Source organism: Rhineura floridana, chromosome 2 (genome assembly GCF_030035675.1).
Source record: "Rhineura floridana isolate rRhiFlo1 chromosome 2, rRhiFlo1.hap2, whole genome shotgun sequence".
In the NCBI taxonomy this organism is placed as follows: Eukaryota; Metazoa; Chordata; class Lepidosauria; order Squamata; family Rhineuridae; genus Rhineura; species Rhineura floridana.
In genome coordinates this window covers 203382111-203399300 of record NC_084481.1, presented here as the reverse complement: position 1 = coordinate 203399300, position 17190 = coordinate 203382111, and the positions used below count along the sequence as shown (strand labels likewise).

The following is a 17190-nucleotide window of genomic DNA, read 5'->3' as shown; positions in this document are numbered from 1 at the left end:
CTTGTGCAAGTAACACATTGCTATCTCATTAATGTAAAAAAGTGTTCTAAAAGCCAGACTGACAGCTGTTCAGCTTGGTTAATCGGGGCCACACCCACTTTATTTCATGTTAGACAGTCATGGCTTTCCCCAAAGAATCCTGGGAAGTATAGTTTGTGACGGGTGCTTAGAGTTGTAGGAAACTCCTATTCCGCTGAGAGAGCTCCAATAGCCAGAGTGGTTTCACAGTCAGCTGCTCTGACTAAAGCTCTGTGAGGGGAACTCACTAAGCATGCAAATGATCAATCCATTCTCAGCAAACTTGTACAGGATCCCATTTCTTACCTCCCAGATTAAAAGTAGAGAAATTCACTAATTGTCAAAAAAAACCTTGCAGTTTAAGAACATACCTATAGCCAACAGATATTTCTATCAAACTTTAAAAAGCAGGGAAATTGAGCGGCTATAGTGAATGCACCAGGGCAGCAGGCGACCTGACCTCCTCTCTGAGCTCTGCCCTACAAATTTGTCAAAATGCAAACACAATTTGGATTGGTCTTTCATAGTCCAATCCACTTCCTGTGCAGCTTGGAAGAATTTGATAACGTGACTCTTTAACAACATGTGTTAAACTGGGCCAGCTTGTTATCAGTCCAGCATTGGCACCATAGTGTCATAAGTTGTTATTAGTATAGTAAAACATAATATACAGATGATAGGTCTCTGCCTAACGGAGTTTATAATCAAAATGTAGACATTTGGATGGGAAGGGAGGGAGAAGCAAATATACAAAGGGATGAAAGTGAATGTTACTATGATTCCTCTTCCAGAGCTGTGCTATTTCACCTAGTGCAGTGGTTCCCAATCTTTTTTACCTCTGGACCACTTAAAAATTGCTGATGGTTTTGGTGGGCCACTTCATGATTTTTCTGCCTGTCGTTTATCAGTTGTAATGCACTGTGCTAAATGCTCAAGTGTTTTTAACAAATTATATGGAATTCAGATTTTAATAGAAGTACAATAAGAAACAAAAGCAATAGAAATACAATTAAAATCAATATTTTTCTTTGCTGTTGTCTCATCTTCATTACTATTTAATCATTTATTAGTTTATTTTTGAAATCTCCTGTCTTCAACCACAAATCCATTTTTAGATATTGACTACTATCCTTTTTACTTACAAGATCTGAGCAGGGTGGTTCATGACAGATGCTCCTGGAGGTCACTGATTCATAGGGTCGCCATAAGTCGTAATCTACTTGAAGGCACATAACAACAACAAATTATCCTTTTTTATGAACCAACAACTCCCACTCTGAGTTACCTTTTCCTTTGCATGCCCTCTGACTTAGCTACCTCCCACCTTTCTCATTGCTTCCTTCATTCCCATGTATTGGCCCTCCACTCCTTTCAAGTACCTTACAACCTCTTTTCCCTCTCAGGACCTTCCTCTGTCTTACTGCTAGCGGTGGCTTTATTCCTCCAGTGAAAGCTGTCACTTCTGGTTCATCCCGCTGACCTTCTGGGTTCCAAGAATGACAGAGCAGCCACTGTGCCCATCATTCTTTACACACATATAACTCTGCTGCTCTGGAGTGTTGCTGCCGCAGACTACCTGAATAAAGTTCATGGATCACACTTTGGGAACCCCTGACCTAGCGAATCTGTGATTCAGTGAGATGAGTCCATTTTCTTATAAAATCTTTATGGATGCCATCTCCTAGTCAGACCATTGATCCATCTAGCTCAGTATTGTCTACACTGACTGGGAGCAGTTCTCCAGGGTTTCAGGCCGGAAATCCTTCCAGGTCCTATCTGGAGATGCTGGGGATTGAAGCTGGGACCTATCAGGAACATGGTAGTAGTGGGAATTTCTGGACAGCAAAGCTCTGTTGCCTAGGGTAAGGATGCCCCACTAAGTGTGGCCACAGACACAGTTTTGGCCACCCTTCCACTGCAGCTAAAGTTTGTGTTGTATGTTCTTTAAACATGGGTTTGTTTTTAATTGTTTAATATATGGAATGGGTTTAAATTGTTTTTATATTTTTCTCATTTTATGGTTGTAACGGTTTTATTTGTTTTATAATTGTGTATCTTATTACTTTAATATCATTAGATCACCTCCCAGATGTGGCAGAATTACTGATCCTCAGACAAGGCTGACTTGTTTATTATTTATTTATTTATTAAATTTATATCCCACCCTTTCTCCCAAAGGATTGCTACATTATGAGTCACATTTCTCAGACTGCTTCTTTCTAATGAGAATGCTCAGATCAGTGACTCACGCAGACATGGTTAGGTGGAAACACTGGAAGCCACCTTATATACCAAATCAGGCCACTAGTCCTTACAGCCTAGTATTGTCTATATTGACTGTCTGCAGCTCTTCTGTAGGGCATATTTTCCAGTCCTACCTGTAGATGTCACAGATTGAACCTGGGGAGTTTTACATACATAGCATGTACTCCCATCACTGGCTCCCCAAAGAGAGGCAATTAGTTAGTCTTTTTCATGTGTTAGAGTAATTTTTTGTTGTTGCTGGAATACAGTGTGCTTGTTGTTGTTATATGCCTTCAAGTCGATTTTGACTTATGGCAACCCTATGAATCAGCGACCTCCAATAGCATCTGTTATAAATCAGCCTGTTCAGATCTTGTAAGTTCAGGTCTGTGGCTTCCTTTATGGAATCTATCCATCTGTTGTCTGGCCTTCCTCTTTTTCCACTTCCTTCTGTTTTTCCCAGCATTATTGTCTTTTCTAGTGAATCATGTCTCATTTCATCATTTTAGCTTCTAGTGATAGTTCTGGTTTAATTTGTTCTAACACCCAATTATTTGTCTTTGTCGCAGTCCATGGTATGCACAAAGCTCTCCTCCAACATCACATTTCAAATGAGTTGATTTTTTCTCTTATCTGCTTTTTTCACTGTCGAACTTTCACATCCATACATAGAGATCAGGAATACCACTGTCTGAATGATCCTGACTTTAATGTTCGGTGATACATCTTTGCATTTGAGGACCTTTTCTAGTTGTATCATAGCTGCCCTCCCCAGTCCTAGCCTTCTTCTGATTTCTTGACTATTGTCTCCATTTTGGTTAATGACTGTGCCAAGATATTGATACTCCTTGAAAAGTTCAATGTTCTCATTGTCAACTTTAAAGTTACATAAATCTTCTGTTGTCATTACTTTAGTCTTCTTGATGTTCAGCTGTAGTCCTGCTTTTGTGCTTTCCTCTTTAACTTTCATCAGCATTCTTTTCAAATCATTACTGGTTTCTACTAGGAGTATGGTATTGTCTGCATATCAAATTATTGATATGTCTCCCTCCAATTTTCACACCTCCTTCATCTTGGTCCAATCCCGCTTTCTGTATGATATATTCTGCTTATTTATTTATTTATTTATTTATTTAGTTAGTTAGTTAGTTAGTTAGTTAGTTAGTTAGTTAGTTAGTTAGTTAGTTAAATTTTTATACCGCCCCACTAGCATTAGCTCTCTGGGCGGTGAACAAGAAGAATACAATAAGAACTGTCAGTAAACCAAGACATGGACAGTTTGGTAGTTGGGTTTGTTGACTTTTAGGGTTTTCCCCTGTCCCTCATTCTCCCTTTCTGGCTGTATGTAGTGTGGTGGTTATGGTTTCAGACTGTTGAGGTGCTTTGCCCCAAAAATAGGCTGTCTGAACTCCACACTTCTGACTCCGTGTGTACCTCCAGTGGGGAATCTCGTGCCCCTGAAAAGGGCATTTCCTGTTGAGAGTTCTGCTGCTGCTCCCCTAAACTGTGCCTGTTCTCTGATTGTTGCTGCTGCTGCCTTCGCAATAAGGAATGATCCTCCAGCGAGCTCTCGGTGTCAGACTTCAACTCCTCCAGAAAGATGGGTGGAAACTGGTTCTGGGTCGTGTAGTTATACCATTGCGTTTTTCCGGAGTGCCCACCCACCGTTGAGCTGGTGTCCAAGTGCGGAGAGGAGAGAAATTTGCTGTGCAATAGATTAAACAAGTAGGGTGATAAAATACACCTCTGTCTCACACCCTTTCCGATGGGAAACCAATCGGTTTCTCCATATTCTGTCCGTACCATAGTCTCTTGTCCAGAGTATAGGTTGCACATCAGGACAATCAGATGCTGTGGCACCCACATTTCTTTTAAAGCATTCCATAGTTTTTCCTGATCTACACAATCAAAGGCTTTGCTGTAATCTATAAAGCACAGGATGATTTTCTTCTGAAATTCTTTGGTCTGTCCCATTGTATGTTTGCGATATGATTTCTGGTGCCTCTTCCCTTTCTAAATCCAGCTTGGACATCTGGCATTTCTCGCTCCATATATGGTAAGAGCCTTCGTTGTAGAATCTTGAGCCGTACTTTACTTGCATGGGATATTAAGGCAATAGTTTGATAATTACTGCATTCCCTGGGATCCCCTTTCTTTGGAAGTGGGATGTATATTGAGCTCTTCCAGTCTGTGGGCCATTGTTTAGTTTTCCATATTTCTTGACACATTTTTGTCAAGATTTGGACATACTCAGTCTCAGTAGCTTGTAGTAACTCTATTGGTATGCCATATGTTCCTGGTGATTTGTTTCTTCCAAGTATTTTAAAAGCAGCTTTCACCTCACATTCTAAAATTTCTGGTTCTTCATCATACAGTTGCTCCGTGAATGAATCTGTCATCCTGGCATCTCTTTTATAGAGTTGTTCAGTGTATTGCTTCCATCTTCCTTTTATTTCATCTTGGTCAGTCAGTGTGTTCCCCTGTTGATTATTCAGCATCCCTACTCTTGGTTTAAATTTCCCTTTCATTTCTCTAATCTTTTGGAATAGGGCTCTTGTTCTACCCTTTTTGTTGTTCTCTGCTATTTCTATACAATAACCAATTGTCCCTCTCTTTGTCCCTACGTGCTAGTCGCTGTATTGTTGCATTTAGGGTTCTGACGGTGTTTCTATCTCCTTTTGCTTTTGCTTTCCTTCTCTCTTTAACCATTTTAAGAGTTTCATCAGTCATCCATTGAGGTCTTTCCCTCTTTTTAACTAGAGGTATTGTCTTTTTGCATTCTTCCCTGATAATGTCTCTGACTTCACTCCATAGTTCTTCTGGTTCTCCATCAACTAAGTTTAAAGCTTCAAATCTGTTCCTTATTTGGTCTTTATATTATTCTGGGATGTTATTTAAATTGTGTTTTGGCGTTATGTTTGCTTTGTTGTTCTTCTTTAGCTTTACTCTGATTTTCGATACGACCAGTTCATGATCTGTACCACAGTCTGCTCCTGGTCTTGTTTTCGCAGAAAGTATGGAACTTCTCCATCTTATTCTAGCAATTTTATAATCAGTTTGATTCCTGTATGACCATTTGGTGATGTCCATGTGTACAGTCATCATTTTGGTTGCTCAAAAAATGTGTTTGCGAGAAACAAATAATTGGCTTGACAGAATTTGATGTCTTTCTCATCAATTTGATTCCTATATTGACCGTTTGGTGATGTCCTTAATTTCTCATTTCCTGAATAAAATATTTTGTAGTTGCTTGACTAAAAATGTCCCATTCCCATCCATTTTAATTCACTCACGCCAAGTACTGTAATGTAGATAAGTTCCATTTCTTGCTTGACAGTTTCTAACTTTCCCTGGTTCATGCTTCTCACATTCCATGTTCCTATTGTGTGCATCGTACAACTCCTGACTGTCTTTTTGCATCTGTGCACAGCTTCTGGGCTTCCTTTCGGCGTTGACCCAGCTGTGTCATTAGTCACAGCTCTACTTGTCCTTGTCCTTTGTGTGCTACTAATTTTAATAATAATTTTTAAAGTATTCCTTAACTATCAAAAGCTTGGGAAACACTGATCTAGAAACTTTGACATATAACAACTAGGATCACTTTCTAGTATATGCATTACTTTCCCATAGCTTCCCGGTTGGTGCTGACCATTGATAGAGCCTTCTTGGTGGCAGTTCCCCATTTGTGTAATGCCCTCCCTGATGGCATGTGTCTGTCTCCCTCATTATTCACATTTGGGGGAATTTAAAGGCATTCCTGCTCACCCAGGCTTTTGATGGCTGAAGGATATGTATTCCTGGCTACCTTGATGTTATTAGCTGGGAAGATATGTGATTGCTTGTAAATGCTTTTAGATGCCCTATTTTAAACGTTATTAGATGTTTTAAAATGTTTTAAATATTTGTATTTATTATTTATATTTAAGTAATAAAGAATATAATTGTGAAATGTACCTGGTTTCACTTTTGAATAAGCACAATTCTCCTTTTTGCTTTTCTCCTTCTAGATCACTTATTTTAGTCTCTGGTATTTCAACAAGCAAAACCAGCGCCGGTGGATAGACTTGGATAAGCCTCTGAAAAAGCAATTGGACAAATATGCACTGGAGCCAACTGTATTCTTTGGTGTGGTGTTTTATGTGCCTTCTGTCTCTCAGCTTCAGCAGGAGATTACCAGGTAAGTGGTGCAAGCGTGCCTACAATGCTCTGAAATGTGAAGGAATCACATTTTAGCTATCTTTACATGGTATTTCTGAGCCTGCAGTGGAAAATGTTCCAGTTACTTTCAGAATCTCAATGGCAGGCTGTCTAGGAACAACCACAGTGGATCTAACCAAAAGTCTATTTAATCCAGCATCCCATTTTCCACAGCTGCTAACCAGATGCTTGTGGGAAGCTTACAAGCAAGGCTTGACCCTCCTCTGCTCTTGGACTTCCTGCAAATGAATCCTTCTCCATGAATGTGGTTAATCGTCTTTTAAATGCATCTAAGCTAGTTCCCACCACTATATTTTAGAGTAGGGCTGTAACAAAATGGTAGAGCATATGCATTATATGGCAAAGACCCCAGGTCCAATCCCCAGCATTTCCAAGTAGCTCTGAGAAAGACCACATCTGTTCTTTAACCTTGGGTATCCAGATATTGTTGGGCTACAACACCCATCATCTCCAACCGGCTTAGCCAATGGCCCGGGATAATGGAAGTTGTAGTTCAACAGTATCTGGAGACCAAAGTTTGAAGAACACAGTTGTCGACTGAGCTAGATGGACCAATGGTCTGACTTTGTAAAAAGCAGCTTTCTTCCATTCATTTTGTGGCACTGAATTCAATGAATGTGGGTGGAGACTTCTGGGATCTCAAGATTCCATACTCTGTCCACAGAGACAACCAAACTATCCCAAAGTGATCCCGATCACCCAGGAGTACCATGGCTATGGCTATCATCTTGCCAAGGGTTGAGGAGAATTTTACCATGCTTTGGGTGGTAATGTTTTATAAAATAAGTGGTGTAGCATTTGCACTTATGAGATCATTGTCTTTGTCTTGTGGAGTGATGTCCACTCCAGTAGTAATGTCACTATGTACGTATGATTATGTGTCTGCTGCTGTTTAAGTGTTGTTTGAACTTTTCTCTTTTTGTTGTACATTTGCTCTTTAAGGCTATAATACGTATGTCATCGTGTTTTGTATTATTTTGATTTTTCACGGTTATACATGGCTATAAAAAGGTGAGATAAAATAAATAAAATGATACAAAAACAATTATGTTGCCTTTGCCTGTTTGTGTTTGGCCCCAGCTTTCCTTCTTTGCACTCAAATACATTGAATTGATATTGGCAGGATTTAGTTAAAGGAATACACAACATTGTTGAAGTTTGTCTGTGACTATATTGATTTCCCCCCCTCTTGGATCCATTGTAAGTGGTGTATCATTATTGTATACAAACACCAAACACCAAAACAGTGTTCTATTTTGGATGAGTTAATGAGACCCAAGAGACATTTACACTTCCACCTTCCCCTCAAATCCACTGCAATGCAGCTACAGAAGTGTAAATGCTTCTTGGGTTTCATTAACTCATCCAAAATAGAACAAAATAGAAAAATAGAACAAAATAGAATGTTAGGAACACAGGAAGCTGCCTTACACAAACTCAGACCATTAGTCCATCTAGCTCAGTATTGTCCACACTGATTGGGAGCAGCTCTCCAGGGTTTCAGACAGGATTATCTCCTACCTGGAGATGCTGGAGGTTGAACCTGGGACCTTCCTCATGCAAAGCAGATGCTCTGCCACTGAGCTATGGCCCCCTCCCATGTGTAGAAGCTATTGATATAAAAACAGCCTGTGGTCTGTCCATGAGAAGGGAGCTGCTGATGTCTCCACCACTGTGAGATCATAAGCAATTTGCCTTGCATAATCCAAGTACACAGTTTGCTTGATTGACTTGGACATAAGATGTTCTGGGAGAGATTCATATTTGCCATGACAGCCACGAAGTCTTTTGCTCTCTGAGCCATGGAGACCTTACTGAAGTCTTCTTTGAACAAAAAACTTCAACACCACCTCCAGCTGCTCAACTAGGGGAGATTTTGGCAGTAGACCATCAGAATCCCCAGTCTGACCCATGTGCCCAGACCCCAGTTGTACATACAAAACTGAAATTTTGTCTGGAGTGGGCGATGGTATCGGTCATAGTGTCACCCTCTTCCTGGACTAGTAGCAAAGGATAGAGCTAGGCAAACCTAAAACAGGGATAGGTAACCTATGTTACTGGACTATAACTACCATCACCTCTCACCTTTGGCCAGGCCGGATAAGGATGATGGAAACTGGAGTCTAACAACATCTGGAGGGCCACAGGTTTTTCCACCCCAGCCTAAAAGAAAGAGATGATATGCTTAGACTAAATGGGAGTTGGAGCTTAGTAGTAGTGCCTTGGAATGGTCAGAAGAGAAGAGGAAGTGAGCACTGGGCCACTGAGGAACTATGAAAATTTGTTTTACATTGAGACCCTTGTGTGTGAAAGGGGGATTTTGATTTGCCGCCCTGGGCTCCTACTGGGAGGAAGGGCAGGATATAAATCTAATAATAAATAATAAATTGAAGAATCCTACTCTGCTAATGGTTCTGGCTACATCTTGTTTATTATATGGGAACTTGGGAAGGTGCTTTGTGCCATGCCACACCACTGTTCCATCTGTCTTAGTATTACCTACTCTGACTGCCAGCAGCTCTCCAGTGTTTTGCATAGAGATCTTATTCAGCACCTTACCTGATCCACTACCTGATCTTTTTTTTTTAACGAGATGCCAAGGATAAAACTTGGGACCTTCTGCATGCAAAGCATATGCTGTACCACTGAGCTATGACCCAATAGGGAGAGTACCTCAGTATACATAGAACTTTATAAAGAACTTTATAAACTAAAACGATTTCCTGTCCCGATTTGCTTACAAACTAAATTGGCTGATGGCAGGGCAATAAGTGATAAATATTCATAGGCTACAGAACATTGTCCTGACTTAAAACTAATGGAAAAATTAACACACAGTCTCTTTCCATAGATACCAGTATTACCTGCAATTGAAGAAAGATGTATTGGAAGGAAACATTCCTTGCATGTTTGAACAAGCAGTTCATCTGGCTGGCTTAGCTGTTCAAGGTAATCTACTCAGTTGCTATCATGCTTAGCTGATTTTAGGAGGAGAAACTTGTACCACTGCTTGAATGCACACATTGTGTTTCAGGGGGAGCTGGATGCCTAGTCCATGCGCTGCACCTGGTCTGCCAGGGTACTTTCCCTTAAAAAGCATTTCAGCTCTTTCGGTGGAACAATCAGGGTTGAAGGACTTTAAGGTCTGCAAAGACTATATCTGTATCCCACAACTGTCAATAGTGTAGCTGTTAGCGTTTCAGCTGGGGAAGACTCCTTGGCAGACTAGAGACTGCTCAAGCCTCCCCATCACAACCCTGTGAGGTAGGCTAGACTGAGAAATGATATCTTGCCCAAAGCTTCCCATTTGTTTGATTGAGCCTGGCATTCAACTGTTTAAGCTCACCACCCTGTCTAGTTTGCTGCCCTACCCTGGCTCTGTGTAGCATACATATCCAGTTTCTTCATAATGAGACAATAACTGGTTGTGTGCTTGTTTTGCTTTCATAATAATTGGCATTTCATCTTTAGAATAATGGTAACATTGTTGTGCCCAGGGACCTTCTGAGAATTCCTGTTAATGAATTCCTGAAGATTTGCCTTGGAGCATTAGAAGAGTTTATTATCACGATTTCCTGAATATTATCAATTAATTAATTAAATTTATATCCTGCCCTTCCTCCTGAAGGAGTCCAGGGTGGCAAACAAAAAACAATTTAGCAACAATAAAAAGAAAAAGCATTCCAAATGTTTAAAAACATTCAAAAACGCACAGTGTGAAAACATTCTTCCATACAGCGATCTCCTGGTTGCTAGGAACAGTTCCCTTCAACCATCAAATGCCTGGATAAACAGGAATGTTTTCAACTTCCTCCTGAAAGGCAGTAGTGATGGAGACATACTCACCTCACTGGGGAGGGAATTCCACAAAAGGGGAGCCACCACTGAAAAAGTCCTGCCATGGGTTAGCACCACCAGGCAGCACTTGATGGCACCACCACCACCAAGGCCTCACCTGCCAATTTCAGATACTACAATGGTAGTACTAAGTGCATCTTGAAGGTCATCTCATCCAGTTGCTAAAGCCCATTATAACGTACAGACTTCTCTGCAATTAATAGCCATAAGCTGCCAGCTCTGGGTCATGCATCCACATTCCTTGCACCCTGGTTCACATATTTCCGATTGCCCATTCAAAGCAAATTTATTAGTGCAGCTGTGTGAGGAAGTAATTGTGAGCTGGGAGAGGTGCACTGATGCTGCTCCTTGTGAGGTTCCACTCACCTAATCCTCTCCCCTCCCCACTTTTGTGTGTGTTGAGGAAGAGAAATCGTGTGAGGGAGCTTTATGAGGATTTAGTGGTAGCATAGATGCTGCAGGATAAATCTTAACTTCCATCCCGGCCCTACAGTAATGGGGCCAGTTTGTATGATATACTAAAGCGAAATAGGAAAAAGAGAATTGGGTGGACAAATGCCGCATCCCCAAGATCTAAATTCAGGGAAAGGACCTTAGCTCAGTGGTGGGAAAATTGTTTTGCATGTTGAAAGTTCCAGGTTCAGCTCTCAAAGCTTTCGGGTAAGTCTAGGAAAGACCCTTGCCTGAAAACCTAGAGAGCCACTGCCAGTCACTGCAGACACTACTAAACTAGATGGACTAGTGGTCTGACTTGGTATTAGGAGGCTTCCTGTGTTGCTAAATGACTCCAGTACACACTTTCAAAAAGTGCTGGTGTAAACTTACACTTAACACAATAGTTGCATTATTTTTATGCTGCTTTTATAACTAGAAGGTGGGCTCTTGGGTCCGTATCAGGCGTTTAGGAGTTTTAGTAAGGAGGGACATGGGTGATGCCACCCCAGTTTCAGTGATCACGGATAGAGGGAAGTATAGCCATGGGGGGAGGTGAATTACCACAGAAGACCAGGTCAGGGCTATCTGTGCCTTGTTCCTCCCTCCCACTCCTCTCATGGATGGGTTTCTAATTGCTCATGTGCTGTGCCCACTGGCCTGTGTGTGTTCTTAACGCCAGATCGGTACACAATAAGACCACACTCATCCATTATTTGATCGTGGATGAAGGTGCTGATTTAGTGTGCATTACCGAGACCTGGGTTGGTGAGTTGGGAGGAGTTGATCTGACCCAGCTTTGCCCACCTGGATACTTGGTGCAGCACTATGGGTTTCTCATGGCCAGATATACTGCGACTGGGATACTTTAAAGCTAAAGAGCTTATTGCTTTACGTGTTAGGGACATTGAGCTCCAGCACAATATGAGCCAATTGTCGGCGTTCAACAATATAGGGCCCAGTGTAAGAGCACCTGTACCCGTGCCTTATTTAACTTCCTTAAGCATCCCCAAATATAGGAGGGCGTTCTCTCTGGCCAGATTTAACGTTCTCCCCTCTGCTATATTGGAGGGGAGATATAAGAAAGTACTGCTAAAAGAACGCGTCTGTATTTGTGGTTCTGGAGCGATAGAAGGGGTAGAGCATGTCATATTACATTGCTCCTTTTATACAGACCTTCGCACTTGTTTATATCTCCTTGCCTTTTAAAAAGATTCAGACCTTTTGAAGATATCCAGGTGCATGTTTTACTTGACGACCGTGATCCACTCATTACGGATATGGTGGCGAGATTTTGTGTGGCGGCCATGGCACACAGAAAGAGCTTGGCCTAAGTATTTTAACACTTCTTGTAACTATTTTGTACCTGATCTGGTCAATGTTTACAATCTTATTGTTTTAAATTTGCTGGTCTTATACCGAAATAAATCAATCAATCAGGGACTGGGGGGGGGAGGAGTTGCTGTGGCCTGCAGAATTTCCATCTCTGTCACTAGGAAACCACTCTGTCTTGGAGCTGGCTGTCAGGGCCTGCACCTGGTGTCAGGCCAAGGAGACAGGAAACTAGAGCTGCTGCTGGTGTACTGTCCACCCTGCTGCCTGGCAACTTCTCTGACCAAGCTAGTGGAGGCCGTTTCATCTGTGGTGTTGGAGGAGCCCAGAACGATAGTGCTGGGTGATTTCAATGTACATGCTGAGGCTGCCTCAGGACTTCTTAGACTCCATGACGATCATGGGGCTGTCTCAAGTTGTCACTGGCCCAACATGTAGAGCAGGGCACACCCTCTACTTTTTTGCTCCAGATGGAGGAAGGGGTGGTCTAGAGATGGGTGTGTGTGGATATCACCCCATTGTCATGGTCAGACCACTTCTTGGTGAAGTTTAGACTTATAGCTCTGATTCTTCCCTGCAGGGATGGTGGACAGATTAAGATGATCCAGCCCCGGAGACTAATGGAATCCACAGGATTCTTGAATGATGTGGAGGAGTTCCCAGTAGATAGAGCAGGTGACCCTGTTGAAACTCTTGTCACCCTGTGGAACAGCGAGGCATGTCGGGCTTTTGACACGGTTGCTCCTGAGCGCCCTCTGTGGCATTGTGGAGCCCATCTTCTGAACCCGCTCTAACTTGTCTATATCTTTCTTAAAATGAGGCGCCCAGAACTGAACGCAGTATTCCAGATGAGGCCTGACTAATGCAGAATATAGTGGGACTATTACTTCCCTCGACCTGGAAACTATAGCTCTGTTTATGCAGCCCATAACCGTGTTTGCCTTTTTTGCCGCAGCATCACACTGCTGGGTCATGTTCAACTTGCGATCCACTACAATTCCAAGGTCCTTCTCACACGCACTACTGCTAAGGCGGGTATTTCCCATCCTGTACCCATGCATTTTGTTTTTGTGGCCTAAATGCAGAATTGTTCAATGTCCTTATTTATTTATTTATTATTTATTTTATTTTATTCAGCTTATATCCCGCCCGACTAGCAAACAGCTCTCTGGGCGGCAAACATAGAAACATATACAATAATAAAATTACAAGATCAATATAACAAATATAAAAGTACATCATCTAAAATACCAGTTACAACATTTACATAAATAACTTAGATTAAAATGCCTCAGAGAAGAGAAAGGTTTTAACCTGGCGCCGAAAAGATAATAGTGTCGGTGCCAGGCGTACCTGCTCGGGGAGACTATTCCACAATTCGGGGGCCACCACTGAGAAGGCCCTAGATCTTGTTACTATCCTCCGGGCCTCCCTATGGGTCGGGACCCGGAGGAGGGCCTTCATAGTAGACCGTAGTGTACGAGCCGGTTCATAACGGGAGAGGCGTTCCTGCAGGTATCGTGGTCCCGCGCCGTATAAGGCTTTATAGGTTAATACCAACACTTTGAATCTGGCCAGGTAGCATATTGGAAGCCAGTGCAGGCGAGCCAGAACAGGTGTTATATGCTCAGACCGCTTAGTTCTTGTTAGCAGTCTGGCCGCCGTATTTTGCACTAGCTGTAGCTTCCGAACCGTCTTCAGAGGTAGCCCTACGTAGAGCGCGTTGCAGTAGTCCAAACGTGAGGTTACCAGAGCATGAACCACTGATGTAAGGTCCTCCTTACTCAGATAGGGACGTAGCTGGGCTACCAACCGAAGTTGGTAAAACGCATTCCGTGCCACCGAGGCTACATGGGCCTCGAGTGATAGGGAAGAGTCTAAAACGACTCCCAAACTACGAACCTGATCCTTTACGGGGAGTGTAACCCCGTCCAGGACAGGGTATGTATCCACCATCTGACCAGAGAAACCATCCACCAGCAGCATCTCAGTCTTATCCGGATTGAGTCTCAGTTTGTTAGTTCTCATCCAGTCCATTGTCGCGTCCAGACAACGGTTCAGCACATCGACCGCCTCACCTGAAGAAGATGAAAAGGAGAAGTAGAGCTGCGTGTCATCAGCGTACTGATGACAACGCACTCCAAAACTCCGGATGACTGCACCCAACGGCTTCATATAGATATTAAAGAGCATGGGAGACAAGACCGAACCCTGCGGGACCCCATATTGGAGAACCCACGGGGTCGAGCAATGTTCCCCAAGTATTATCTTCTGGAGACGGCCCGCCAAGTAGGAGCGGAACCACTGCCAAGCAGTGCCTCCAACACCCAACTCCGCAAGTCTCTCCAGAAGGATACCATGGTCGATGGTATCAAAAGCCGCTGAGAGATCAAGGAGAATCAACAGAGTTACACTCCCTCTGTCTCTCTCCCGATATAGGTCATCACATAGGGCGACCAAGGCCGTCTCAGTGCCAAAACCAGGTCTGAAACCCGACTGAAATGGATCTAGATAATCCTTATATACCAGGAGCTTTCCCTGTCCTGGTTACCTACCCCTAGCAAATCCCAGTTTCTGTTATGTCCCTAGTTTTGCCTTTTGTGGATGCTGTTTGAAATGCTGGTAGTGTGAGTTACTGGAGTTGTCATTTTCAAGGTCCAGCTTTTTCCTTTTGGGTTTCCCACAGTCAAATCTCAGAGCAAGGTTCAGATTCATCTTGTACCTCCCTAGCCACTGCCAGCTCCAGCTTTTTGGACAGGGAGGCCCTTGGAAAGATGCTGTTAGTGAGCCCTTCCTAAATGGGGCCACTTCCTCATAGCCACTGCCCCCCATTGCGGCCTGACTTGGCCTCTTCTTCTTTTGAGCTGAGTGTGTATAGCTGCCAAAATCTAGAAGGTAAAATGAGTGGAGGCTTTTGCTTCTCCTCCTTGCTCCTATCACTGCTGGCTTGCTCAGTTAGTTAATTGAAGTTAAGAATTATTTCCTGGAACAAAAAAGCCTGAAGTAATTAACAACAAAAAATTAAAATTCAGTAATAAAACACATAAATATATTAAAAACACAATCAGAGTAAAAACAATCAATCATTAGTACTGCCCAAATACCAAGGAGGAAAAAACATCTTTGCCTGGTGCAGAAAGGATAAGAAAGTTGGTTCCAGGTTGGCCTTCTTGTGGAGAACATTCCATGCATAGGGAACTACTACTGAAAAGGTCTGTTCTCTCAAAGAGGTGACCTGAATAGGCAATGGCAGCAAGGAAGAGCAGAAGCCAGGCTAGGGGACTCAAGGGGTCTGAGGGTGAGACTTGGCAAGCATCTGGTGACGGCAGCTCCATCTCTAGTGCACATCCATGTACAAACATACACACAAATACAAAGATTCCATGATGCAGTGCACAGCCTGCCATTTTACACGCTGCATATGCAGAGGTAAATTTTGAACTGTGATAGCATAATATCAGACAGTTGTGTTTTTTAAATATATCTTTAGTCAAAGGAACAAACACATCCTCTTGATTTTTAAAAATCAGTGGATGAGAGGCTACTGCAGAATAAATGAAGATAGGATAGCACAGACAAAGTAAAATCTTCAGCAATTCATATTACTCAAGAGAGTAGAGAAGAAGAGTGTTTCAAGTGTGACACTATTTTCATCTGGGAAATGCTGGAGGGTATGACTGTTTATTTTAACTTGGTAGCACTTTGGTGTAGTTGCTATACTCTGGAGAAGAAATCAGCCACAAAGATGGGATGTAGATGGGAATCAGGTGGGACGAATAGCAAGTGCACCGGGCCTCTGGCTCATTTTCTTTTCTTTTACTTGCTAGGAGTGGTGATCTCGTGTACTAGGAAAGACTTGCCAAGAATGCCAAGATGTAACAAATGAATCAAAATAGCTTGTTTATGTAAAACATTTTTATTTAGCCCTCACTGGCTTTTTAATCATGGCTGTTCAATAAATAATTACTTGTTTAATTGCTCTTGTACACTTTAGGCAACATAAACCATCTTGACTTTCTACAATCCTATTTTGAGATGGAAAACCAAAGGGCACCAACCACCAAGCTGTAGCTTTTATATGACTTCTGGGACCTGTGTGGGATTGGGTGCCTCTTTGTGCACTTGATACAGAGTTAGGTTGTGGTCTTGTTGCTCCTCATTCAAATGATTAAACCCCACTGTTAATAGGTCTGTTACCATCCTGACAGTTACAACTTAATTCCTACCTGCTTCTCTTAATTCCTCAGCTGATTTTGGAGATTATGACCAATATGAATCACAGGAGTTTCTACAGAGATTTGCCTTGTTTCCTGTGGTAAGTATGGTCTGATTTTTCTTCTCTCCCCAGTATTTTTGGAAATTACTGGAAAAAAGAAACTGAAGTGAACAAATTGTGCCTGGCAGCTGTTGATATTGTTGTGTTGTCTTTTAAACAAACAAACATGTTTTAATTTTTCCTGGATTGTAAGTCGCTTTAGAGAATTGCCTCAAAAGCTTTATAAATCAAAATAGTTTTAATATGCACTCTTCAAAAGGAGTACCATTTATTACTAAATTTGTTTCTCCCTATCCAAAAAGGTGTTATTTAGATATATTTCTTGTTTCAAAGACTTCTTACTGAGTTAATATCAGAATAAAAAACTAGAAGTTAAAATATCCAACAACCTTCTGACATCATGCTCCACTCACGTGAGATAAATCTGGTGCTAAAATCTTGCCCAAACAAGGCATGCTATCCACCCCTACATTCAGTTTAGGGAGTTGTGAGTTTACATACGAGAAAGGCTCATGTTTTCTATTCCATCTCTTAAGGGTTGGTTGCAAGATGAAAAGATCATGGAAGAAGCAACCCAGAAAGTGGCCTTACTACATCAGAAGTACAGGTAACTGTACTGAAATTGTGACATTGTGGTGTGTCAGTACTGTAAAGTGGGGACTTGCTCATGTATGGGCTAGTGCAGACATAACCCTGGTTCTGTGCTAATCATGGTTAGCAAATGAGGAAATAGCTTTAGTAACACACACTCCTTTCCCTTCAACCATGGTTTAAGCAGCTGGTGAGCACCAACATGAACACCAGTTTAAGCT

General features: G+C 42.1%; 1 protein-coding gene across 3 annotated transcripts in view; it reads left to right on the top strand.

The window, feature by feature from the left end:
• The window catches only part of PTPN21 (protein tyrosine phosphatase non-receptor type 21), an 89297-nt gene that overhangs the window by 22486 nt on the left and 49621 nt on the right, over positions 1-17190 (top strand). For all 3 annotated transcript variants that reach the window (XM_061611907.1, XM_061611906.1, XM_061611908.1), the window contains exons 3-6: positions 6270-6439; positions 9332-9429; positions 16350-16417; positions 16915-16985. In XM_061611907.1, coding sequence (XP_061467891.1) covers positions 6270-6439; positions 9332-9429; positions 16350-16417; positions 16915-16985 — 407 coding nt within the window. The remainder of the gene's footprint in view (positions 1-6269; positions 6440-9331; positions 9430-16349; positions 16418-16914; positions 16986-17190) is intronic.